Source organism: Caloenas nicobarica, chromosome 2 (genome assembly GCF_036013445.1).
Source record: "Caloenas nicobarica isolate bCalNic1 chromosome 2, bCalNic1.hap1, whole genome shotgun sequence".
Classification (NCBI taxonomy): domain Eukaryota; kingdom Metazoa; phylum Chordata; class Aves; order Columbiformes; family Columbidae; genus Caloenas; species Caloenas nicobarica.
In genome coordinates this window covers 31,854,091-31,880,975 of record NC_088246.1, presented here as the reverse complement: position 1 = coordinate 31,880,975, position 26,885 = coordinate 31,854,091, and the positions used below count along the sequence as shown (strand labels likewise).

At 38.2% G+C, this 26,885-nt stretch overlaps 1 protein-coding gene across 1 annotated transcript; it reads left to right on the top strand.

The window, feature by feature from the left end:
• The first annotated feature begins 11,579 nt into the window (after window positions 1–11,579).
• Window positions 11,580–14,735, top strand: SOSTDC1 (sclerostin domain containing 1). The gene is made up of 2 exons (XM_065629775.1): window positions 11,580–11,844; window positions 14,060–14,735. Exons 1-2 carry the CDS (start codon window positions 11,640–11,642, stop codon window positions 14,473–14,475), a joined length of 621 nt encoding a protein of 206 aa, XP_065485847.1. The 5' UTR covers window positions 11,580–11,639; the 3' UTR covers window positions 14,476–14,735.
• Window positions 14,736–26,885: the final 12,150 nt, after the last annotated feature.

Below are 26,885 nucleotides of genomic sequence, written 5' to 3'. Positions count from 1 at the left end.
TACCTGACAACTGTCTCATCTGCATGCAAAACAGAGAGAGCTGGAACTAATATCCAGATATATCTGGCAAGGAAAGCCTAACACTCTAAGCATTAGTTTTAAGACACCCTGGCTCTTACTAGTCCAGTCCCAACCAAACCATTTCACTTCTTCTACCTTCCCAGGTACGTAGTGGACTGGTAAAATTTACAGTCAACTGAGTATTTTGAAAATCCAGGGTCCTGGCCATTGCACATGGATTAAAAAAAAGTATTATTCTTTCAATAGCGATAGAATTTTAGTTCAGTGTTTTTGGCCAAAACTTCCATGGTCCAAGATATGCGTTGTGCCTCCATGTCTGGTTGTTGCTGCCCATGCAGTTTAGTCACATTTAGGTGATTTTGAACAAAAGCAGTCTGCAAAGTCTGTCGGGAATTTTCAGGATAAGAAGCACTTTATAAATGTAAAAGATTGTATTATTACAGCTGCCTCCAAGAGAGAAGTTGTGTTTCGCAGAATGTTTGGAAAGAAAATTTACAGAAATTTATTAGAAGCTTAATTTTGTTTCCAAACCACAGTCACTAGAGATTGAGACTATTTATCTTGAATTGTACCTGCCAAACTTTGATGAGATGAAATTTCCCCCTCCCCATTTAAAAGAGCGGGATTGACCACAGTCATACTGCAGACTTTAAAGCAACCTGCATTATTAGGTTTTCTCCACATTCCAACCCATCTGCCTTAGGGTATAAAACCCTACTTTCATCTCTGTGAGGTTCAGTATTTCCAAATCCAAGCCATAAGGCCATGTCTAGACTACAAACTGAAAAGAGGGTTTGACTGCACACATACGCACACTAAGCCACATGCCCCACAAATTTTCCATCAATACTTTCGTACGTGGCCCACTCGCAGCTTGGTTTTAAATAATCTACACTGCTGTAAAGAGAAACAACCTCCCAGTACTAGCTGATGAACCATTACTATGATTGATTTTGCCTGGGTGCAGGCCAGGCAGCCTGCCTGAACAAAAGCTTGGCCCACACAAAGCTACTGGGTATAATCTGGGTTTCTGAGTATAGTGAGAGTTTTTCCACATCCTGGCACTCATGCTAAAATAACGCCTTGGTATTAGTTTCAGGGTTTGTGGTGTGAATTATGGGAGAGTTAGGTCTTGAGAATATTCTGAGATCCACACATGCAAATCCTAGACATAAAAAACATGGTAATGGCCCCAAAATCACGAGATTAGATTAATGAGATATTTTCAAGTACACCGCCAACTTTTGATGCTGGAGCCCAAACCAATTAGGGTTCAGGATACAGCCTGAACTTTTACCATGCAGAGATTATGTGCGCCACAAAGCTGAAGGCTAGGTTTGGAGAGCAAACTCAGTGTTCCTGCTCCTCAGATGTTTTGCTGAAGGTAATAAGGCAAACCAGGAGCGACTTCAATCCCCTGCAACATCCCTAGCCAAAAAGGACCTTAATAACCAAGAGTAATCCTGGAGTATGATTACATTAAGCAGCCTCCATATTCCTGGGACTGTCTTCCTTCCTTTAATCTTTGTGTGTGGGAAAATAAAGATATTTTCAAGTTCTTTCAGGAATTGTAGTTTTACAAAGTAGGGTTTAGTCTGATGTGGTGATGCGGTATTAAGTCACTGCTACTTTACCTATTGTATCAAAATAAAGAACAGTTAGTGATACAAAGAGGACTCGAATGGGAATGGAGAATTCCCAAGCCTTCCTTTCAAGGACAATCCCAGATTTCTTACAGTGGCATTACTGCATGTGGCATGAGGATGGAATTGGAGCCTCAGCACAGAATGTCCATAGGAAGTAATGCATAGAGGAGGAGAAGGCGCTTCTAGGGAATGATGCATTCACTACTGACCTCTAAGCAAAGTAAAGTTCTGTCAGGAAGAATGAGAAACTAAGTTGTCCCTCAGATGTCTGGAACGAGGACTTGGGAAGGACTGCCACCACATTACAAGCACAAGTGTGCTGACGTAAGTAATAAACATTAAGTAATGGAAAAACTGAAAAATGTAAACTATTTTTAACAAGCTGGATGAATCAAATATTTTATAACCATGCTATTCATAAACACGATGAGGTTTTTTATTAATAACATGGAAATGTGAATCTAATCATGCTAATTAAATAAAAGCTAATAAAAAGACAACATTGGTTGCTGCATATAGACAGTTATAGTTCATATTGGCCTTTTAGACCTAACTGGTGAAATACCATTTTCCTGCGTTGATGGTGACAGGCCATTGCTTTATTTATGTTTTAGACTATGAGATCTCATATGCCACCTACTGGACGGATGTTTTAAGTTCTTTTAATGTGCACGCTACGAACACAGATTATCAGAACACTACCAGCTAATCTCTTGGGGATTGTTTTACTGCGTGGATGCTCTAAACCCAACTCCCTTTAAGACAATTGAAGGATTTCTATTGACTTCAACAAGGTTTGAAGTGGACCCTTAGAGAAAGTTAATGCTGCAGTAAAAGCATTATATAAAAGCATTTATAAAAGAAATCATGTATCTTAAACAGTTTATTCTTGACAGCAAGGGTTTTCTATAATGTAAAATAAAGTATTTCATGGCCACATACGCCTCTGTCCTTAGTAATGATCATATCCATTCATTTTTGTTTATACTTGTCAACTAAATTAATAGCAATAAAATAACCACTTTCCTCACATCACTTAAGAACAGAGAAAGTCATCAAAGTCTTATTGGTAAATTAGTTCCAGTAGTTCAGTTTTAGTGCTTTTTTAACAAACCTTATAATGCTACTGAGTGTTGACAATAATTATGTATTGGGTTGTCCAGAACAAAATATTTTATTCTGACTAAGATATCCTTCTTTTATGTTCTCCATCTTATTTTTTAGAAGGAGCACAAAGTAGCTATTCTATGCACAATTTATAACATGCTACATGTGTACATGCGGTACAGTTATCTAAGAAAAAGATGTAAACCTGGATATAGGCAAGAGTGGGCACAACCTAGAAGTTCATGTAGGCCTTTGAGAAATAACAGCATTTACTGACATTGTCTACAATTATAAAACAGAAATTATGCTATAACTTCTTGCACATATAGAAGTAGAAGTAATTTCAAAGTAATTTTCCTTTAAGTAATTTATTTAAAGGAAAAAAAAGCCTCACAGATATGGTTCTTTACTATGGAAGGAGCTCTACAGCAACAAGTACTTTCATCTGCCATAGAAACGACTAAAATTCTTTTCCACTCCTTTTTTACACAAATGGGTGAGAAATGCATTGCCACCTAGTAGTTAACAAAGTCTCCTCAGAATATCTATCTTATAAAATTTGTCCTCAAATTGCCTCCTGGACCTGCCCGATCTACTAGCTCTTTATGACGTTATCAAGTATGCAGCCTTAATAAGTATTTCAAATACTTTTCCTCTCTTGAAGCTTCAGCTGTGCAAAATAATCTCTGGAGAGATTCCTTCTGTTTCGTCTCTTGGTTGCTAAAGGAGCTTCCCGTACAGAGGAACCAGGGGGGCAGATACAGAAATGCCAGGCAGCTATTATCACACCCCTCAAGCTCCAACAGCTTGCCTGAGTTTGCCACGGAAAAAGTAAAGGAAGGAGTCAGTATGGGATCCTAACTCCATGTGGCTACACATCAGCTGGGTGGAAATGAGCAACTGTGATGCAAAACTCTGAAGGGAAGCTGGAAGGCAAGATTTGATGGTGCTACCCTCCCAAGAGGTAGCAACTAACTAGGAAAAAAAATTATGCAGGTCAGGCGCACACAGTAAAACACCATCTCTTACTGGATGTCGATGCGAAGGTGGCTTGTTACATCTAACCTTAAAAAGGAAACCTGCATCTCCTGGACTTACAGGAGCCCAATCTGGTTACCATCAGGGAAGAATCGCACCAGAGATTTTCACCTGCAGGGTCTTCCATTTACGGTAAAAATCATTATGTTGTTCTATTCAGGCAGGCATGAAGGTGTGAGATGAGAGCTACATTTTAGAGGAAAACTACCAGAAGGGAGGACACTATTGTTTCTCCTCAGAGTGAAAATGTATTGGAAATATTCCTGCTGAAAAACAAATTCAGATGTTGACAGTTATGAAAACTTTATTTGTATAACGTTTCCCTGTTAGCATACATTTTAGAAAAGCAATTGTCTGAAAACTTTGAAGAATTTCAGAAAAACCGAGTAAACAAATGGGACGTTCTGACATTTGCTTTCTTGAATACTGTTTATATGACATCTAAATCGGTCTGTAATTCCAAACGGACTTTAAGACTGAAGTCCCAAAATGAATCTCTATCACAACAGCCATGTTTTGCATTGGAAAAAGAGTGTCTTCGTTGCCTGAAGTTTACAGACATGAACAGTGACAAGGTTTTGATTATGGGGTAACACACGTTTGTTTTGGTGCCTGTTCAGCTTCTGGACACTGATGTCAGGTGCAGTAGTGACAAGAACTACAGTTCCGGTCAGTTATGAACAGTGCGGACAAAGTTTAACCTTTGGAGAAGTAGTCATTTTAAATTCATCATTGCTCATTATCTCTGCTGACAGCGGCCTCATTGTTAAGTTGCTTTTTAACCATGTTACTTTAACTACATTTTAATTCTAAGTGCTAATCAATTGTGATCACATATGGAGCATTAGCTGTAGATAGAAATCCCACTGAACTTCAGGCTAGAGGATGGTTTTGTTTAAAACTCTGTGATTAAGCAAGTACAGCTAATAATTGTCTATTACCGTAAAGGTATATTAAGAGATGTCTAAGCTTAGGTAAGATAAATAATCATTTAAAACCTAATGTCATGCTAAAGGCAGGGATTATCCTGCTACTGTTGAACTGCCATTATTAAAAGTCAGGACTAATCAAAGAAAAAATCAATACTGAGAAGTAAATTCTGGTTAGATTTTCTTTTTTTTCTCTGAAATTTCTTCTGTAAGGAGTCTCAGAATGTGAGGATTTTTTTCTGACTTTGAAGAAAATATTTTGAAATCTTGACATCTACGGCTGCAGAGCGTTTCCGTTCTTTGTTCTTCCCTGAAGTGTTTTGATATTAAATTTTACGTACAACCTGGAGAATGAGTGGAATGTACTGAAAATTCATTCCCACCTCTCAACTTTATAGCAACAGCATTTTTCACACTCTTAGCCAAACTGAATGTGCATGTGTTTCTATACATTATCTTTGAGTACGTGAGTCAACAGCAAAACCAAAATGTTCCCGCTGTAAAGCCTAAAAAACTGTAAAGTACTTAGCCCTAGAATTTTGGAGACTTGACTCTCAGTGTGCATTTTGCTGCCTTGTTTGTTAGGGCTGTACTGTAGTCATAGTAAAGTCTTACAAAACCTTAGTTTAGTAAAAATGTAATTTTATTGTTTTGAAAGAGATCCTGGAGCATTCCAGTGAAGAGATCTTCAATTAGCAGGGATCTGTCATCTCTCTGTGTTACATTTTCTTTTACTTGTGAATTCCAGGTAGTTGGAATTGCTGGAAAGGAAGTCTGGCTGGGCTGTAGTGTCTGCGTGGGCAGGTGATACTTGGTTCTGTGTCTTAATTTCATTCAGCCTAATTCATTGATTGCAGGAAACAGTTTGGGACTTAAAAAAGAACTAGGTGTCTGAAACTAGCTTCAGGTAGCAAGGAAATATCAGCAGCTGAGAGTAAAAACCAACCCATGAAATTATATTGTTTTACATCCTTTGAGAGAGTGATAGATCTCCATTTTAAGTAAGGTTCCCAGTATTTAAAACTGTGTTTGGAGTGAAAATGTGGAAATATTTGCTCTATTATAGCTGATCCTACATGTGCAAGTAAGAGATTTTCAATACTGTACAAATGCACTGTAACATTGTGTGGATTAATTTTAATAAAATAAATTGCATACGCTTCATTCAATTATATTCTGGCACATGGGTTACAAGTGAAACCCTGATACCGAGTGCATGGTAAGTCTGAATTTGTTGTGCAGGATGGGCCATTTCTGCCTTTTGGCAGGGAAAGGATTACACAGTATTACAATTATTAAAATTCTAATTTGGGGCCAGGTTTTGCCCTCAGGTACTTCCTTAATTTCAGTAGGGAGTTGTGCATGTTTATCTGATTGAAGAATTTGGACGCTAACGTTCTTGGTGAAGATAACTTTTTTTTTTTTTCCCAATAAGAATATGCACTAGCCAAATCTAAAATCTGAATGTAGCAGGAATAGGTTTCTTACAGGAAACAAATGTCAGTAACTGTTCTGTTTTGATAAGGTGAAGCATTCTCCTTGTAAGAGAGTGGGAGATGGAGCAGAAGGAAGGAAAGAGGGATCTTCTTCCAGATACCTTGTGGGCTTGTTTTTAAATTATGACTTTGGATCTAACAACAGGTTTGGCAAGTGTTTGCCTAGGAAATCCTGAAACTATGCCAGATTTCCTTAGCTGGTTTGTTGTAGAGTGTGCATTTTTTAAATACACTGTAATCATTTCAGACCACGTAATTAGAAACACAAAGCAGTTTACTGAAACATAGTGATATATTAAGAGTTCAGTTAATTATATGTAAAGAAACAAGACAGACTTCAAAACCTTTACTCAGTTTCTATTTTATTTGCAACTGGGGCGTGTTGATGGGACTTTGCCTGCTTAACTCTGAGTAGGAGTTTCAGAATTTTAACCTGAGGGTAAAATTTTCAAAAGCATTTAAGTGACTGGCTCACTGAAAATCAATAGACTTTCACTCCTCAGGGCAACATTTTAGAAAGTATGTAGACAACGAAGTCCAGTTGACTTCAGTAGACACCGAAGTATATTAAAAAATCCCACTTTATTCCCCTAAATCTCTTTAAAATATGTGTTACATTTCAGTGTCACCAAAGAGTTTCCAAAAAAGTTACCCCAAATAAAAAAAGCTGTTATTCTAATACTTTTTTTTTTTTTTTAATTGTAAAACCCTGTTTTGCTTTTCTTTCTTCTTCAACATATGCAGAAAATCATAAAATATATTTTGGATTGTAAGCAGCCACATTGTCTTCAATCTGGTCTTAAAATCATATTGCAAATGCTCAAGAAGAGGTGGCAATTAAAATTAGTGCAGACAGTTCTTTACTGTAATTTTTCCTAAAATTTCAAAATAAACTTAAATATTTTTCCCTTTTCAGTCTGTATTTAATGTCTTTTTCAATAAAAGTGATAAATTGCCTCCTTTGAAGCCACAGCCTGACCTAAATTATTCTGTCTACATTATGTATAAGAGCAAGTAGAAAGAAATAAAATTGTAATACAAAATCTTAGGGAGATGAAGAACACATAAATCAGAACTAATTAGTCGTTCTCATTAATGAGAATATATGTTATGTTTTCCATTGAGTGTCTCAAATGTAATTTGCTGAGAAAATTAAAAAATACCACTTAGCATAGAAAAACCTCAGTATTTAAAAAATCTTTGGTTTGAGAATTTATGGGGGGGTATCTTGGTTCTCTAACATGTTTTCTATATGAGCTTTTAAAACTATGCTAACTTGTTGCACAACAGCTTACAAGTTCTCAACAGTTGCATTTATTATAATTTTACCTCACTTTCAGACAAGTTCTCTTATCATGTTCCAAATCACATTTTATGCTGCTTTGAAGTACATTACTAATATGCTTATTGCTTAACAGAAAATAGCCTGACAGTCATTTCTGTTTTAAGGTGCAAAGTAATAAATGTCAGTTTCTTTTTTGCAGTCATTTATCTGAGCCTGTACTTATTCTCAAAGTATCTGCCTTTGGAAACAAGTCAGCAATGCAGTGCCCTAATGGTCTTCTCTTTGGGACTAACAATAAAAATATAAAAATGAATTTTGAACCTTTCTTTGCAGTCTTCATTCTAACTACGGCATTTTCCAGTCATTATTAAAACTGGGCAGGCCAAAGTTTTATGAAAAACTGGGAATTCCTTCTTATTTGTGCGTATTCAGTGATCGTGTGGGTTGCAACGAGAAGGCTCTCCGGCAGTCATTTGTACTTGTCAGTGCATACCCTTCTATTCCCTGTGGCTGTTTTGTGCTGCTAGACAGGTGTGTGCACTCCACACAAAACTTTGCCCTTTGGACATCATTATAGTGTCTAAGAAACATGGAGAATGGGATCCTGACAGACTTATAAATGACCATGAGGAAGGGAATTCTCTTTTGAGATCTTTACAGAACATATGCCTTGTATTATTCTGCATCCATTGAGATAAATGTGTTTTTTTTCTGTTACAGAAAATGGAGAACGCAAGACTTAAGGGTTGAATAACTCTGGATACCATTCTCTCGGAAGAGTGATGAATGGCTTTACCATTCTGTTTAAGTTCATTAAGAAGCAAGGCTGTTAAGTTGAAAAAAGCATGTGGTTAAATGTAGCACTTTATCCAGGTACATGTACAAACATTTAAATTTATCTGGCTAAGGGGTTTCTTTCCTGCACCTTCCCCACCATCACTTTTCAAGGATCTGACCAACCAGTGGCCTTTACACCATGGCAAGCAGCAGAATGGATCTCTCAGGGATCCTTAGGAGCAATGAAATCCAGTCTCCTGGGCCCTTCATGCTGAGCGTTCAACCTCTCCAGACACTCAGGTAGAGTCACGCTGCCCCGGCTGATCTGAAGCGTCATAATGGAAGATAAAGGAGACAGAATTTATTGCCTAGGACTCAAAGCATATAGGGTTTTATAGATCAATAAGAACATCCTGAGTTATGCCCAGAGGCAAAAAGGAAGCCAGTACAGACTTCAAAGACCATGTGTAATATATTCCTTATGGCCAATATTAGAGATTAAGCACAGAGCAATGTTCTACACAAGCCATCGAATCTGAGTAGAATAAGGACAGACTATGCATTGCATAAGACTATTTTGGAGGCTACAAAGGTAACTTATACCCCTTGCTTTTGAAAACTTATCACAATCATCTAATTAATGATCACAAAAAATAATTTAAGTCTAAGAACCCGTTGTAAGCCAATCATTAAGAAACAGCTTTCAATTGTGAAGTTCACTCAGGAAGAATAACCAAATTTGACTGATCAGCATCCCTTCCCTTCATGCGACTTCTAATCTCTCTCGGGAAGACTCAGAAAAAGTGAAACACTGCAAGCTCCAGGTTTGACAAAATAAAGTATAAATAAAATTAACTGAAAAACTCCTCAGAAGGTTGCTTACCTTTCAAAGCAGGGGGGCTGACAGTACTGACCAAGGAACTGAAATAACGAAATTTTCATGCAATATTTGTAACAAATGGAAAATACAAATTAAATTGTCTACTGTGTGTCTAGTGCACAGGAAAATAAAATAATCTGTATTATTTTTCCTATGGCAAATTTGGAGCCAAACTTTCCCTTTACAAACGCTGTAAGAGGCTTGTCTTGAGGTCTTCCTTCTCTAAGTGACAAGACCAAGACAAGTATGTGACAAACCTAATGCTTTCATATAGCCCAAATTTGAAAGGGTGATTTTTAGTCTTTCATTGAAAGCTGAAAAGGTTCAGGCTTAGCAAGCTCCTTGCCGACCTAGTCCTACAGCCACTGCAAGGTCCCATTCATTTTTCCTGTGAGAAGATTACATGCCTTATTTCAAAGAAAACAGTTCTCAGGGAAACTTCTGACTTTTCTAAATCTTGTCCAATGTGGGAAAATATTTCTACTATGGACAGGTCCCCTGACTGATATCCACAGGTATTGTGGATAACTGGAAAATGGGTTCCATGTTTTTAATTACATTGGCCTGGGTCAGCACAGAGACTATCTTGTAGGGAAGCTGAGACGTGTGAAGATCTGTATGGTCTTTGAATATGAGAAAAAATCAGTAGGACTTGAACACAGACGAAGTAGACGTTTGGTTAGCTGCTGTTGAAGAAAAATAATACTCAAATAGTAACAGTCTGTAATGTACATATCTTCCTGCTTTTTTAAAGAGAAAGTAGAATGCACATCTTTGCTTTTGTGGCTAAATAAGATGTTTCATGAGAATGGAACTTGGAGCTTTGTCAGGGGTTAGCAGTGATCCCACTCCTCCATACATCACTCCGCTGAAAGATCTCACTCTGCCTTGCAACATTCTTGTTATTCCAGAACTGGGTTGGGCTAGTCATAATAGATGCAGGCAATCAACTTCACTTCCCCACACACAGCCCTGCCAGTAAAACTCACTTCACCTTGCAACACTCCTGTTTTTCCTGTGTCTTTTAAGTGAAGGCTATCCATTTGGCACTGACTGTGGATCTGTACATACTCCTGCTGAAATCCAGGGTAACTTTCTTAGTGATGCAAGTGGAAAATGTTGCTGATACGCTATGCTTCCACTTGTGACTACAATGAAACAAAGTTTTCTTTTCTGAATGAGATTTTGACCCTGACAGTAGGGGTAACTGACCTGTGTTCCAGTTTTGCTTTCACTACAGCAAATAAAATCCAGGATGACTCTATAGATATCAACTCGGTTACAAAGATTGTAAGTGCAATTAGAATCTAGCCTTTACATAAAGTGGTCTCCTACACGGTCGTGCTTTTTCCCAGAAAAGTGTTTCCTTTTAATTAGAACACTAGAGCTTTCAGTGTTGATCGCCGTTATTTAATTTATAATGAAAATCTACAGAGTGTTCACCATGATGCAGACAAGCATTGGCCTACTGACAACATCTCAATTTACACTAGCGTTTGGATTTGGGCCATGTAATTTTCTGTAAAATCAAATAAATCTGTGTCACAGTAAAATGGCATGCCAAAATAAGGACTATTCTTTCCACTTTGTTTTCCTTATCACATGAAATAATACATTAAAAATAGAAGAATGCTCTAGGCAATGTACGAAACTAAAAAAGACTTGTTTGGTGAATGAGTATAGTGAGAGGCTATGAATATGGATATGTTTGTACTAAGGAGCCTAGAGGAGATGCTTTTTATGCGTGGTGATACAGAAATACTTCCTTGTAACTTTGCACACCAGGGAGAGCATATTCCTCTAAAACAAGTAGTTTCTCTAGCAGTGCTCCTTGTTGATCAAAGCTGCATAATTTAAAGCATCTAGAGGCAGCTTTAAATTATTCACAATATATTTTTTAAGCGCTCTTGGAATACAGCAGACATCATTTGTGTAACTAGAAGTCTTCTGTAAGTTTTATAAACTTTTGCATCCTTACAGAGCTGGCAAGTGTTCTGAAAGTCACATGCGAGAAGAGGAGACGTAACTTTGCATAACAGGAGCAAGAGAGACTGACACCGTGTTAGTCCCATCACATAAAAACCCCAGGCATGCAGGGCCATACGGAATCGCAGGGCAGAGCCGGCAGCCTCTACTTCTCAGCCCGAATGCTGCTGTGTGGTGCCTCAGAGTTTTCCGATACCCTCCAAAGCCCCAAATAGGAATCCTGCAATTACCACATCTAACTCCTCCTTTACTGCAGTCTTCTCTCCTATTGGTGAAAGTCTTCACAGGCTCATGTAGGGATCCCACCCCTTTTGTGGGTTTTCATTCTGAAGCTATCCACAACTTTACACCTGAATGAATGCCAAGCCTCTCTGAATATATAAAGGAAACCTTCAAGAGCAATTTCAGAGTTACCCAGAAGAAGCAGAAGAAAGAGATTTCATCCAGCTCTGTCAGACAGAGACTGAACCAGCCATGCTTCTCCCTGCCATCCACTTCTACGGCTTTCTCCTAGCTTGCATCTTCACGAAAAGCTACTTGGCTTTCAAGAACGATGCCACAGAGATACTTTATTCCCACGTTGTTAAACCTGCTGCAGCGAGCCCAAGCAGCAACAGCACGTTAAATCAAGCCAGGAATGGAGGCAGGCACTACACCAGCACTGGATCCGATCGTAACAGTGAGTATCCTACCGGTGGCACTTCCAGCGCGTCCCGCGCCCTCCGGCGGCGGCGGCTCCTCCCAACCCGGCCCCGGGAGCGGAGCCCCCTGGCCGCGGCCGCGCTGCAGCGCGCTTTGCCCCCACCGAGCGCGGCGCTACCGGGAACCGGCGTCCCGGGGAAGCCGGGGGAAGGGAAGATGCTGCTGCTGGGAACCGGCTGGGATGCGCCCGGCCGGGCGGCCCCCAGCAAAGCCTCCCTCCCCCGTGCGAGTCCTGTAGGACCGGCTCTCTCGGGCAGGTTACTTCCTGCGGGAGGTTCATCCAGGAACGCCGGGTTTTGTGGGTTATCCGGCGGGGAAGCAAGATCAAGGAAAAGGAGTGAGAGGCATTTCCAAAGCCCTCGCTTTCTTAACTCACCCTCCCACTGTGGGCAGGGGAGGTGTCTGGGCTACTTTTCAAATGCAATAAAAAACTCTGAATTTTGTTCCCGCTGTTTAGTTTTGCTTCCTGCTGTAGCATTTACCTGCTAAACACCTCCAGCAAAAGTAAACAAATCAGCTCATAATTTACCTATGATCTCTGCTCTAACTTGCCTTTTTATATCTAGTCTTTTCCTGCTGAGTTATATTATGTCAGATACATGTGGACTTGGAAACCTTCTGCTGACTTTATCTGTTCCCTCCCCTGCCCGCCTCCTTAAAATGAAAGAAATCTGAATAGAGACACACACAAACATCCACACACCAACCCACCCACAAGGATTCGATAAAAATAGCGTCATCCCTGGAAAGTGAAGGCTAAAAGTGACACCGATACCTTTCAGCTAAGCCAGGTGTGTCAGCTTCTATGAATGCTAAGGGTTTAAGTGCACAGGAAGCATCTCATCATTATGAGATTACTGGAGCAGCCCGTAGGTATTCACTGTCAATGAACTGTCACTGGAGAAAAGCTGAGCCAGGCAAGACATAAAAACAGAAGGACAGACAAACTGAAATCTGTGACCAGCTGCTTCGAGGTACATTCCTGAGTGCAGCTGCAGGAAGGCAACCTTGAATCTTTCCTTAAGGCAGGCAGGAAAGCAGTCCTGGAAACAGCCCCTCGGATCAGCCTGCAGATTTACAGTCCCTTTTGATTGCCCATCCTGAGACAGAGGCGACAGGGTGAAGTGATCTTAACTCAGTGTCTCCGTTCAGAACTTGCTTCCAAAAATCCAAGTAGAAACAGAAGCAGCCTCTAGCTGTGATATGTAGATGTACCTTCAAAGCCTTCTATGATTCATTCTAAAATGTTTCTAGTAATTACTTCTATTTTAAAGGCGTTAGTTAATTGCATTGTGTGTAGAATCTGCGCCGTAATTGTCCTTCAGAAAGAGGGAGAGTATAGCCAGTAAAGATTGCTTATTAAAATTAAGCGCACTGTGGGCGTTTATTTCAAAGTGTAATTACTGAAATAAACAGTTGTGTTTATTGCAGGGTGCAGAGCTGCACATACGGACGGGTGCAAACATGCCTGTATGAGAAGCTCTGCATGTTGATTCTATGTCAGTTGCCTGGGAGAATTTGCAGGATCCTCTATGTTACATATAATATAAAGACTACAACAGATACAAAGATGGTGTTACCCTGAGGGCAAAACGACCACTCTGAAATCATTACTGCTAATAATTCAAACTTTGCATGCAGAACACCATTCCCTGGCAACTTCAGCTGTTATCACTTCTGCAGTATCTGTGTTCAGAGCAGCAGCAGCGTTCATGGGAGACTCAGTCCACTGTAGCTGTGGAATGAGAAGAAACACTATTTGAAATTCATTTAAAAGCACATAAACAGTTTCCAAAGCACTATTTTTCCCCTTGCTAATGATCCAACATAATTGTTCTAAACATCACAGAGCAGAGTCCTGAGACTGAGAACAAGCAGGAAACATTTCTTCCCTTGGGGCATTTTTTCTCTTCTAAAAGGTATGTCCCTGAGAAGAAGGCTAGAGAATAAAATTGCCTCTTCTGCCACAACTGCTGAAGTGCATATCATTACGATTTCTTTATGCTGTGGTAATACCCAGAGATACCATCAGCGCTTGAGGCCCTTGGGGGGCACAACAGTAAAGAGATGTTCTGTAAAGATTACAGCCTGCTTTAATTTCTGCAAAACATAGCTTGTTGATGTCAAAATGACTGATTAAGGAAACCTCTCCATTCTGAATCTTAGTGTTTATTATTGTGTGCATTCTGCAGATCGTGTTCAAGTTGGCTGTCGGGAACTGAGATCCACCAAGTACATTTCAGATGGGCAGTGCACCAGCATCAATCCACTGAAGGAGCTGGTGTGTGCTGGTGAATGCCTCCCTTTGCCACTGCTTCCCAACTGGATTGGAGGAGGTTACGGAACCAAGTACTGGAGCAGGCGGAGCTCGCAGGAGTGGAGATGTGTCAATGACAAAACTCGCACCCAGAGGATCCAGCTTCAGTGTCAGGATGGAAGTATAAGAACCTACAAAATAACTGTGGTCACGGCCTGCAAGTGCAAGCGATACACCAGGCAGCACAATGAGTCCAGCCACAACTTTGAGGGAACCTCTCAAGCAAAACCTATCCAGCACCACAAAGAGAGGAAAAGAGCCAGTAAATCCAGCAAACATAGTACAAGTTAGAAGTCAGACATTCTATCCTCTCTCTCATCTCCCTCTCCTCCTGCCAAAATTGAACTCACCTGTAATCCATTTGCTTTACCGTTCTGACTGCTAAAGACAAGTCTGCCATTGCTCTGCTCTCAGTTGACACATGCTTATTGCTTTGACCAAAATCAAAAGGGGCATTCTCAGCATATGGACCTTTTGAGTGATTTTCCAAATGCTCACGATGGTGCACAACACAAGCCTTCTAAACTCACCCTATAAACTTTTACATTTTCTCCAGCCGTGGAAGCAAAGAAAATTTGCCATGAACATTCACTGAAGTCTATTTTGTAAAAAGATGTTTCACAGTGTGTTTTCATGAGAACAGTTATCACATCTATTGCCTTCTATATAATGTTCTATGAACTTCTGGCAACAGCTTAAAAATACACCACCTAGCACCTGCTTTCAGATTCATTCTAAAAAACATGCCTTGCATGCTGACCTTTCTCTTATCCCAGTATACCAAAAATTAAAATATGCATGGCAGCAATCAAAAAGTAAAGCTGAACAAACTATTTATTTGTTGTTGTAATTATTTAATGAGCTTTTATGTGTGTTATTTCCCTCCAAAACATTCTTATGTTTATAGCTTTTCTCATGTATCAAAGTATTTTCTGATGATTTGTGGCTGGATTAGAACATATATTTTGTAGATAATGTACAATAGACATTTTAGCGTTCTCGATATATATATTTTCATTTTGAGTGTTCATAGATTTAGGTGTTATTTTGAAGTAGCAACATAAATTTTGGTTTTTTTTTCATTTTCCACTCTGTATTATTTTTGTTTAAAAGTGTGCAATCAAAAGACAGATATGATGACTTCCTTTGAAATTCACTGGCTTTTTTTTTTACAAAAATAAACACTGCTAAAAAACTGTTGTCTGGCTCTATGTATGAAAATGCACATATTTTAATCAGTCACAACATTTAATCTTAAAACATTGGAGAACATTATTTGGTTAAAAAAAATCTATCCATGATATTTAACATTAAAATAATCTTTCTGTGCATTCTTTTTGGATGTAAAAATCTTATATGGCCATTTAACAGATGGTACTTATTAACAGTCCAAGTCAGGTCCTTATTTAACAATTCTCAAGTTGTACATTGCAGAAGAAGTGTACATTTGGGAAGTTTTACAAGCTAGTATGACACCACATTTTCTTCTTTTCACTCGTGATGATCAAGTCAAAGACTAATGGTAAAAATAACATGCAATTTCATCTTTCCCATAGAGCCAATAGAGTCTTGCACGTTATTCACAAATTCTTATAGAATGTATCTGGAAATACATAGTAACCAATCCACCTTTCAATACATAGTTCAAGAATCATCTGTTCTTAATCTTTCAAACTAAACTGAAATACTACAGGCAAGATTTCAGCACAGGATTTTGCTGTTCTTAAATCATTAACTTTTACAACCCTTTTTCACCCACAGAAAAGATGACACAAGGAGAGAGTAGTGAAAAGTCTTGCCTGATAAGGTCTCACCAAGCTCTCGTTGACCTTCTCTTTATCTCGTTCCATTTTGCATCTTAATTCCAAAAGATTCATCATGAAGTTCTTGGCAGAGATCTTCCTTGGTCGCTAATGTAGAACTGTTTGAAAACCATTGCTACTGCTTGATGTAGTGAATCCTAAATTTTACTGACTAAATTTTAAGATTTTTCCTCAAAGATGCTTTCAAGAATTATCTTTAAAATCTGCTCTATGTAAGACAGATAGATATATATATATTTTCTATTTTAAGTGATCTACATGGTGGTAGAGTTAAGAAACATTGCATTAAGGACCTAGTTGTTTCCAGTTTAGTTCTGTGATTGTGAAAATATCAGAATGATGAGAACATGAGATCAGAGACCATTTATACTTAAATTCTCTGATCTTAAAGGTGCTTCTTTTAAGCCTAAGAGGACAGACGACGAATAAAGGCATTAGCAGGGAGAGACGTGACATGACATTGCTCCTAAGCATATTGGTCCAGTAGACCTATAGATACCCTAGGTTATTATTTTAACAGACATTATAGTCTCCATCAATCCATTTTATGAGGGAAAGATTATTCCCAAATGCCAAATATATGTTCATTTTTAAATTGTTCTCCAGCTACTTCTTCAAGATGATAAAGCACAAAAGACTGAGATAATGGACCAAAATTTAACTAAAATAATTTTCAAAGCCAAGTCACTATATATCAGTAAAGCTGCCCTGCCCATTCTGTGTTTGACTCCTAGAAGTAAGAATGGTGAAAAAAACCACACCTCTTCCTCATGATTCTTCTACAGTCAGTGAAGTTTGACCATAGGAACAATATGCACATTTAATAAGAGTTTGCATTTAGCAATAGAGATCATAACTCCTACTTTGTCTTTTCACGCAAAACTACCTGAAGGGGAATAATCTGACACACTTCTGTTAAGATGGCTTCATGAAGTTTTGCTGGACATGCCATAGAAAGACCATGGAAATTACTGCTTAAACTGAAATAATTTAAAATATGATACAACTTCTAATTTTTTTTTAGAGTTAAAAAAAACCCCAAACACACTAGAATTTTCTTAGTTTTCACCTGAAATATTAAGCCAAATAGATACAAGAAGCATGTAAATGTTTTGAAAAAGAATGATGTAGAAGCAGATCAGATAAGTTTTTATATGTTAGACCACTACATGTCCAGATTTATTACACTAAGAATATATAGAAACTGAAACTGACTTTCTCAATAATATCCTATCGTATGGGCAGATCACTAAATCCAGGGGCTTGTTAAAAACCATTTCAAACACCTTAAAAATAACCTAATAATTTTTTTGAAGTTCTTATACTTGCTCCTTTAGAAAACTACAAGTGAATAAATTAGAAATAATCTGTTAATCTACCATCATTATTTCTTTACTTTTGAGTTGATGAAAAATGCCTCCAGCTAAGGGGTAAATTGTTTTACAAAGAATGGAAATCAGTTTTCCTTAGATATCACTAGAAATAAACTTACACAGATGCAATTTGTTCGACAGCATGGTAGTACTCCGGGGCACACTGTTGAGAGCCAGTGGTGGGATACCATGTATCATTAGGACATCATGAACTGCAGAAGTCAGAAGGGCCTGACACTTGCCAACTAGACTAGAATGGCCCTTTGAGAAGTTTATTTATCTGGTTTTTTTTGTAACAGTAACAATTCTGTTGCTCTCTCCTTTCCAGCAGCCTTGGAATCAAAAACACCCAATCCAAGTTCAGCCATGTTTGGAAATAAAGCAGTTATTTGAATAACACCCTTCAAAGTACCTAACAGATTTCTGCCAGTAAATCACTGTAGTCCTCCTAACCTTGACCTTTATATCCTTCCTGAAGAAGTACAGCATTAATCAAGAAAGGTCTGTTCAACACATTCCCCTGTGAGAGTCTTGTTGCTACGGTATTAACCTTGAGGTGTTCAGTGGAAAATTATAAGGAATCCTTAGTGTTGGAAGGTATCCTATTCTCATGATGCATTTCCTTACCTGCAGGCCAGGCAAAGGGCTTTGATTTTAAGTTCATTGACATACATACAAACATCGCTCCAGGCTAAAACTGAAAATTCCCTAGAGATTTATGAGTTAAGAAGATATTCTGTCACCGAATTTGATAATTTTGCCTGAAAGTCATCCCCACAACACAAAGTCTGCCCATGCATCTTTCTGAAAGACATCCAGCCTCTCAGCTCACTCATCGTATGAGTTATGTGGACTGTCACACTAGGAAAGTGTGATTTACAAATGATACTGCCTACCACCAAGTTAATATTCAAACACCTACCTTCCTCAGTACTTCAATGACAAGAAAATACTCTTCATTCTTAATTAACACTCATCAAACTGCATGCCATGAAAATAACTTGTCGCTACTAATTGATGAGAAAAACCTCTACAAACACTGGATGGTAACTCTATTTTTTTTTCTTAACTCACTTTGGTTTGACAACATATTATAGTGAATGAGGTAGTGTTACATTACCTAGCTGGAGTTCAGGCCTTCTTAATGCCTCTATACAACCACAAAGAAATATAGGGGATGTCTTAACATAAATGAAAATCAGAACCACTGGCTTTATAGGACTCTTTGTGGAATATATTTCATGAATGTAAAAGAAAATTTTAAAATTCAGCTCCCTGGAAACGAGGCCTAAATTGGAATACACTGGAACAATAATATAGTTCTGTTTTCTAAACCTCAAAGACAAGTGCTGTCAACAAGTGACCTTCGTTACCATCTACTTAAGTAAAAAACGTTATATCACCTAAAAATGTTTTGTTGAACACTTTGTCTTTTTCTTGCCCCCCGCCCTATTTTAGTAGTTGTACAATAGTATATTATTGTCTCATTGTTTAAACCTTTAGCTGTTCTGAACTATACTTACTACAGCTCGCTTGCTTTTTGATACAGAAATATTTTAAATCTCTTTTTAGAATGACTGGATGCATCATTTTTAAGTTTCGACTACTGAGAAGAAAAGTCATGCTCTGACTTGACCTAGGAGTTCCACATTTGATTTGTTTTGTTAGGCCCAGTGAGAAGTGACTTAGTGAGGAAATTGCAGAGAAAACAGTAAAAGCATAAACCAGTCTGTGAAGCCCAATGCTTTGGTGAGCTAAAGAAGGCACATTCACTGAAGTTCCTTTATATGAAACAGTGGAGAGTTGAGGGAGAAGGCCTAAGGTGAGAAGCACTTGTCTGGCCCTACCACAAGAACAGCCACTGAGAAAAGGAAGAACTATGCAGAGCTTTAAAACAGACTCTGTAGCACAAAGACTTTGTTTTAATTGCAGCTGAAGCAAGTTTAAACATCTGTTGCTTGTTAGATTATTATTTTATTTATTTACTTATTTATTTATTCATTTATTTTTGGGATGGGTTGAAGAAAGCTCTCTTAGATTCCCTATGGCCATTAAGCTGGGATGGAGAACAGAGGTCTGAGCGTTTCTAAAATGCAAAGCTGCAAAAATGTTGCTGTTAGCAAGGATCACTTGCTTTTTTATTCCACTGGAGAGCATGCTGAATTTTTTGCTTTTGTGCATCATTACTGCAATTTTCAGGATGGTAGCCAAAACAGCTTATAGAAGTGGAGAACAGGTTGGATCGCTGCAGTGCATCTTTTGTTTTCAGTTATTGAACTGTCTGAATCTGGGTGTGTCTAAAAGAGGAGAAAGAAGAGAAAATGGATCAAAAAATGGAACAAAATGACATGTGGAGGACAGCATGTACTGCATGTCCTGCAGTTTCTTCTGATCATCACAACTTTTCATGAGACTTCAAAAGACTTGCTCTGTCCACAGATTGCTAAGCCAAACATTAGCCAATGCACATGCTACCCTTGGGATTTAATGGACTGCCAAGTCTAAATTCACATGGTAAATAACCATTTCTGACTGTCTCTTTGTCTTCTCTTCTCATGCAAAGGGAAGAACGCACAGCACATTGTGTCTGTCCTGTCCACATATTCCATACTGAATGAGGGTAAGTCAGGGAGACTTCAGAATCTGACATCTTCACAGAAACTCATGTTTCACTGCATTGGTCGTATCTTCTGGTAGTCAACACAGCTTCCTCTTTCTGAGGAGAAAGAATACTGCCAAAGCTGAAAAGACTCACATACAGGTTTCTTAGAAAATTACCAGTTTACCACACACCTGGGACTTCCTTGTTGAACAATTTGGCTCAAAATCCTGTTTATAAGCTACATAAAATGTAACAGCAGATTCTCAGTGATATCCTTATAAAATTACAGCAATCCGATGGTGTGAACAAGACCATTAACTACCATGCAGGCAGTGAGTTATCCGTAAAACCTTTCAGGTGCTCTGCAACTATTATCCCCACATTTTCTTTTGAACCTTTAGTAATCACCTATGAATCTTGACACTTCCGCCAGAAGAAAATGTTTGCAACATCCTTTGCCAAGAAGAAAGTAAATATTAAGATGGATTTCCATTTTTATTTGTTTAATTAAATACTTTTTTGCATACTTCTTCCATAAAAGCCCTCATTAGACAGACCATTCAAGCCACTATTTGAATCTTAACTTAAGAATGTAGTACTTTGTGGTACTCTTTATCTACTCAAATACTGCAGCGCCTTCCAAACCTGCCTGCTTCTGCCCTTCACTTTGAAACTTCTGGCTTTGGCAACATCTAAATCTTCTTTCCCATGGTGTCTCAATGACCAAACTATTTTCTTTCCAGTAGTTAGTTAGGTTAAACAGCGTGATTCCCTATATAACCACTGGATGACAGGTAGCCACATCGCTGCAGCTGGGAAAAGTCTGTAACCTTTATCTTTCTAAAAACTGAATGGGATCAAAGGACTCACTCTTTCCAATCTGACATTTTCATGCTAGTACTGGACAAGCCAGCAAAGGATGGGGCAAAGATTAGGACAGGACTACTGCTTTTAGGGACTATCATCCTGCAGGTTTTGCTCACTATAAAGCAAATATTTAGAAAGAGAAAAAAGATTCACAAATCTTTGCACAAGGCTGGCTGCATTTTAAGGTACTCCCTTAGAAACTGTGAAAAAGGTTAGAACGTAACACTAAAAATTCAAAAGAAGAGGAGAAAAATGAACTAGCTCCATGTGATTGTTTTGTCTGATGTGTACCATACAAATCCACGATGAAGTCAAAAGGCAAATTTTTGTGTTGGATAGTATCTTGTCACACCTGCTGCAATTTTAGTCCCTGATCATATAGCTAGGACAAGTCTTCATTTGTTAAGTAAAAACTTACATGGATGGTATCCCTCCTATATGAACTCTGACAAACTGAGTTCATTTATGTTCTTCAGACATGAGATTAATGAATAACATTCCTGGCACTCTAAGTGTAAGGACCATGATTAACATGACAGGAGATGCAGAAGCAATATTTCCAGTGTAGCAATAAATAGGAAAGCTTGTATACTCATATTCATACCAAATCTGCAAATTTTCGTTGGTGTCATTTGATTCTCTCCATCATGTTGTTTCACTTCCTTCAAAAATGTTTCGCGGAGATAACACAGAACACGATAAAGCAATAAAACATGGCATGATAATACTCACATGCCAAAATTAAAACAAAGATTTAGGGCAATGAAAATCCCAACTCTATTCCAAATATAACTTTAGCTCTTAAGTATTCTCTGATGTTTCACTACATTAGCGGTGTCAAACTCATTTTCACTGGGGGCCACATCAGCCTCGCAGTTGCCTTCAAAGGGCCAAATGTAATTTTAGGACTGTATACATGTAGTAGTAGTTACATCATTCTGTACCACTGGCATCTGTCACTTAACACCACATATTTAGCCAGTTCATAGACTATCTCTCCTTTGAATTGTTTTGGGAAAAGGAAACTACTGTTAGTGTTTCCTCAGAGGTAACTGTTTCTCCAGTCAAAATTGAATGTGTGTCAAAAAAAGAATAAATTAAACATTTATTTTTATATTGAGGTGATAGGGCACTACCCTAATGGCTGGCATCTGCTGTTAAGTCACAGTGGCAGTGGAAAAAAGCCTCTGGGATTTCTGTCTCTCAACTTCCGTATCTTAATCTTTGTTAGGATCACCATACAATGAACTCTTGACAGTTGAACACCCCAAACCACAATTCCTATAAAGTAGCACAATAAATGGTGATGTTAAAGCTGACCAGACAGGCCTACCCAACCTTGGCATTACTTAACATCTGACCAATGTACCTAGAACCTATAAAGACCCTTCCAGAGCCAAGTGTTTAAGACTTATCAGCCATTTCTAATGAAAAATTACATGAGGCCTCTACTTCCTCACCTACTTGCCAAAGCACTCCCCAAAGCAGTAGAAGACTTTCTTCAAGTCTTTAACCTTTCCGAATTTCACAAGACCTCCTCCAGCCAGGGACTCTCACTCTCATGAATTATTGGATTAGATACTATGCAGTAATTCTCTTATCTTGAAAGTATTTTATTTTGTGTACACAAAATACTCATTAGCTCTTGAACTGACCTTCTATACCCCAGAGAAACAGCCTAAAGGATTATCAAGTACAGTACAGATAAACACTCCAGGGAGAATATAACATTTTAGGGTGAAGCTTTAAAATGTGTGCCAAACATCAGCTGAAATCTCTGTTAAATTTTTCTCTAGCACTTGCACAGAACAGAAGCAAGATGCTTCCTCTGTGTATCAAGTATTAATAGACTCTAGAAGAAATTTATCTACTAGAACCATGTAAAACAATGCCAAAGCTGTGACATAAAACACGCATGATGCAACAGGTGAAACTCGACATATGTTTTTCAACACTTCACTACAACGACGTGCAAGTCTGAAAACACTCTGTTGTATTCAGAGACCACATTTACTTTACATTTGTAGCCTCCATATTCTCTATTTATGCTTCAACTATTAACAAACTAAAAATTATGGAACACTTCTACCTCATTAATTAAAATGTAAAGCTCTTTACACCATTTTGTCAAAAATGAAAAACATACATGAAAAATATTTTGCAGAACTGCATATGAAGGCAATAGCACCTAGAATTGCCCTTAGGGATGTCATCTATAGGTGATTCTATGCACATTGTATATTAGGCATGTAAGCACTCTTTGATATTTGATAGTCAACTATTTACATCATTTAAGTTATGCATGTGCATAACTCCCTTGCTGAATACATGCTGTTTTGATCTCAGTTCCACATAGCAATAGGAGCACATCAATAGCATAACACTTTATATAAGTATTCTACACATCTATAGCATCTTTCATCAAAGAATCTCAGAGCAAGAAAGAACCCTTTTCAATCATATTTGTAACAATACAAACATAAAATATGCTAATATGAAATCAGATAAGATTTTAACAAAGTTGTTAATTATGATTTTGAGGGAAAATATTTTTGCTTTTTTCAACATTCTACTATTATACCACCTCAAGGTATATGTTCCCTGTGACATGACAGTGAGTTGGGAACCACTGTCACCACAGAGCAAATACTCTGAGGGAGCTGCTGTGCAACAAAGACTGAAATGGTGAAGATGTAAGTCAGTCCAAAAGGACTATGTGGAGGGTTGATTAGGTCTCAGTCACAGGCAACAAGTAAAAGATTGTGAAGAGCATAAAAGAAAACCGACACACGATTATTTTTTCTAGTGATCAATCAGAACTGAAATAGAATATCTGAAAATAAAATGCCTAGCCAGACTATGCTTTCTCTATTTTTTTTTTCATACTTAGATGTAGAAATGGTGATGAAGCCTAAGACTTTGAGATCTCGTGTAAACTGCTATAAATAGCAACAGCCATGCAAGACAAAACCTGAAATACTGCCTTTTTGGGGACTTTCTAATCTCTTTAGATATGTAAAGAACCTGTGTCTGTCTCTGTAAACAGTGACTTCAACAATTACAGACAGTTATTGGTGACTTAAAGAAAGTCAAGACTGCTATCCTACTTGAACAGAAAAACGCTCTAAAGAGAACTGAAATTCCACTTGCTTACGTACAGCTCTGGATGTTCGTTTTAAGGCTTACCACCAGTGAAGTAATAACTTCTATCCCTGGATAAAATTACTGTAATACAGTCCTGTAAACATGAGGTTCTGGCTAAAAGCCTGCATCACTGTTCAGAATGCTGCAGATACCATGTTAGCTGCAATAACGGCTCTCAGATTTTAAATATTTTTAGCTTTATGTTGTCTCTTCTAGATCTTGCAATCGGCTTTATTTTGCCAAATATTTCTTGAGTGCATGCATTTCCCTTTCAAATACACAATAGTGAACTTTGCTGCTGGTCAAGAAAAGGTAAATTAATCTTATTTTGCCTGCATTAAAAACAAAAATGCTTTAAGAGCTTAGAAATAACTTTGAAAAAGGGACAGAAAATTTCTCAGTTAATTTATACCACATCTGCAGAAGACTCAAGTGCAATTTTTAGTTGAGACATTTTACACTTTTACTATTTTTTTAAAAAAACCCTTTAATATGATTTCTACCACTCCAATAACTTAATGTTCTCTGGAAACACTATTATGATCTTCAGCCATAGAAACAGATGATTTTATTTCCCCCTGCAGTTAAATTTTCGGGTGAATTTGACTTCTGTAATTTAATTCCAATTTGTACATATCTTCTTTCAATAAAAAAGAAAAAAGTCTTTTCAAATATATGATTGGCATATTTACTGCATAACTGCAAACAACTACTGTGGTTTCAAATGTTATACCTCTGCACAGAAAAGACAGATTAGCCTGCTCTTTACTTGCTTTGAGGCAAAAATGTTGCCTCCATCTCTCTTTATCCAATTTAAAAATGTGTAAAATCGTTCTCCCAATATGTGTGAAGTTACTTTTTACGCCACTTAAAATGTTTATATATGAGCATGCACAAGGTACCAAATTATTAGATTGATTCAATAAAAAAATGCAAAATGGAATGGAACTGAAGCAAAATATGTATTCACAAAATGCCACTGTTTCATTGCCCGTTACTATCAAATGGATATTAAAGAGATGTAAAACTGAAAATCCCAGCTTTTTAAATTCATCCTAAGACATGACATAAATTGATAATGATGTAAATATGCTCTTCCTTCTGCACATTTTCTAAGAAAACAGAAAATAAAAGGAGAAATAGCAGTAACAAGCTCAGTCTAACCAAAACCCCAAAAATCTATACTGAGGCACTTCTTGAAGAACTAACAAGCGCTATCAACACAAGGATCTTTTTACTCCACAGGGACTGCGGAAAGCATGAAAACTTCTGAAGCACCTGATGTTCAAGTGCAGCCAAAAGCAGCTTCAAAGTGCCGTTTGGCCGGATCATCAAATCTCACCATAAAGATACAACATATTTGATGACACTGAAGCCTGCATCCATCATAGTTATTATCCAATATAATTTTTTCTGGACAGATCAAATCTTGCCCACCTAGCATAACAGGGAAAATGGGCTTCAGAACAAGAACGCAACCAGTTCTGGCATGTGATCCTCTTTCCTCAATCTCTCTTGCCTTTTTATCCTTCACGGAAGAAACTAATATGCATGAAATAAATGAAGTGGAGAAACACTGGCTGGGCAGGAGAGAAGGTACTAGGCAGAACAGACCATTGCAGCAGGGGGAGTGCTAAACCACATTGCCAAGAAGGAAGGGGAAAATAGTTCTGATGGTTGTGTTTTTGTTTGGCAACATCCTACTTACCTACCCCTCAGAACCAATGTACTGTGTGGGAGGAGCCATGGGAACTAAAACCACCTTGTTTTGCTCCTTATAATGATGCAAACAAGAAAAAATGTCTGGAAAATCAGCTACAGGTTAACGTCTGTATTCTTTATGAATGGAAGCATGTTACATTGGGGAAAAAAAAAAAAGCGGGAATGTTGCAGAACAACCTGCTGTCAACATGTTTGTGTAGAACTGCTGCAAGAAAAAGTCAGAATAATGTAACCTATGAAATTCAAGATGATTGTGGACGCTGGAGGTGCCTACCTTAAGAAGAAAAATTCATGTTAGGCATCTGATAACAAAGAGGTGATGCTGAATGGAAGGCAACCTGCACAGAGGTGAAGAGTCAGGGCAGACTCGGATGTCCTGAAAAGAGACAACAGACAAATGTATGTCACCTGTCAGGAATTAGGTGAAAGAAATACTTTCTAAGAAAAGAAAATATAAGACCTATTGAAAAGGAAAAGTCTTTACTGTTGGTAAAGACAGTTTCTGAGCCAATGGATTTTCTAAAAATAATCCCATGTGATAAACAGTCCTGAAGACAATGAGACTAACACTTGTCAGAAGGCAGTTCAACTTCCAGCTAATGCTTTCAGTGGTGAAAAGGGTTTCCGTTCCAGAAGTTTTTCAGCCATCTGTACAACTCATATTCTTTCCTCTTTTTTACATGCCTGTTTCCTTCAATGCCCGTGATAATGTATTTTTTCCTTACAGAAACTTTTGGAGACATCGTTGTCTAGAAGGCACATCTGTATGTTTTAATTCAAAATGTTTTCCTTTGGTTGGCATCAGTCCCTCTCACGTTTCACTGCATGGTATGAGTTGATGTGATTTCTGTTCATTGTCTTAACTGTCGAGACACCTCTGCATGTGAAGTGCCTGTGTTCTCCACTGTACTGACCGTTTTTCCAGGACTTTCTTGCTATTGCAGGTACCAAGGATATCTGTGAACTCTGCCTTTGCTAGCACGGATCACTTCACTCCTATTGTATGACTCCTACACACGACACCTCTGCGATCCCATATGATCATTTTACTGGCAAAGCAGCCCAGCTAGGACAGAAAAAACTTCCTGCGTTGCTGCTTTTTGGATCAGACCTACTCCTCAGAAAAGCCTTCATAAGTGTTCCACTTCAGTTCCTCTTTACACAGAGAGG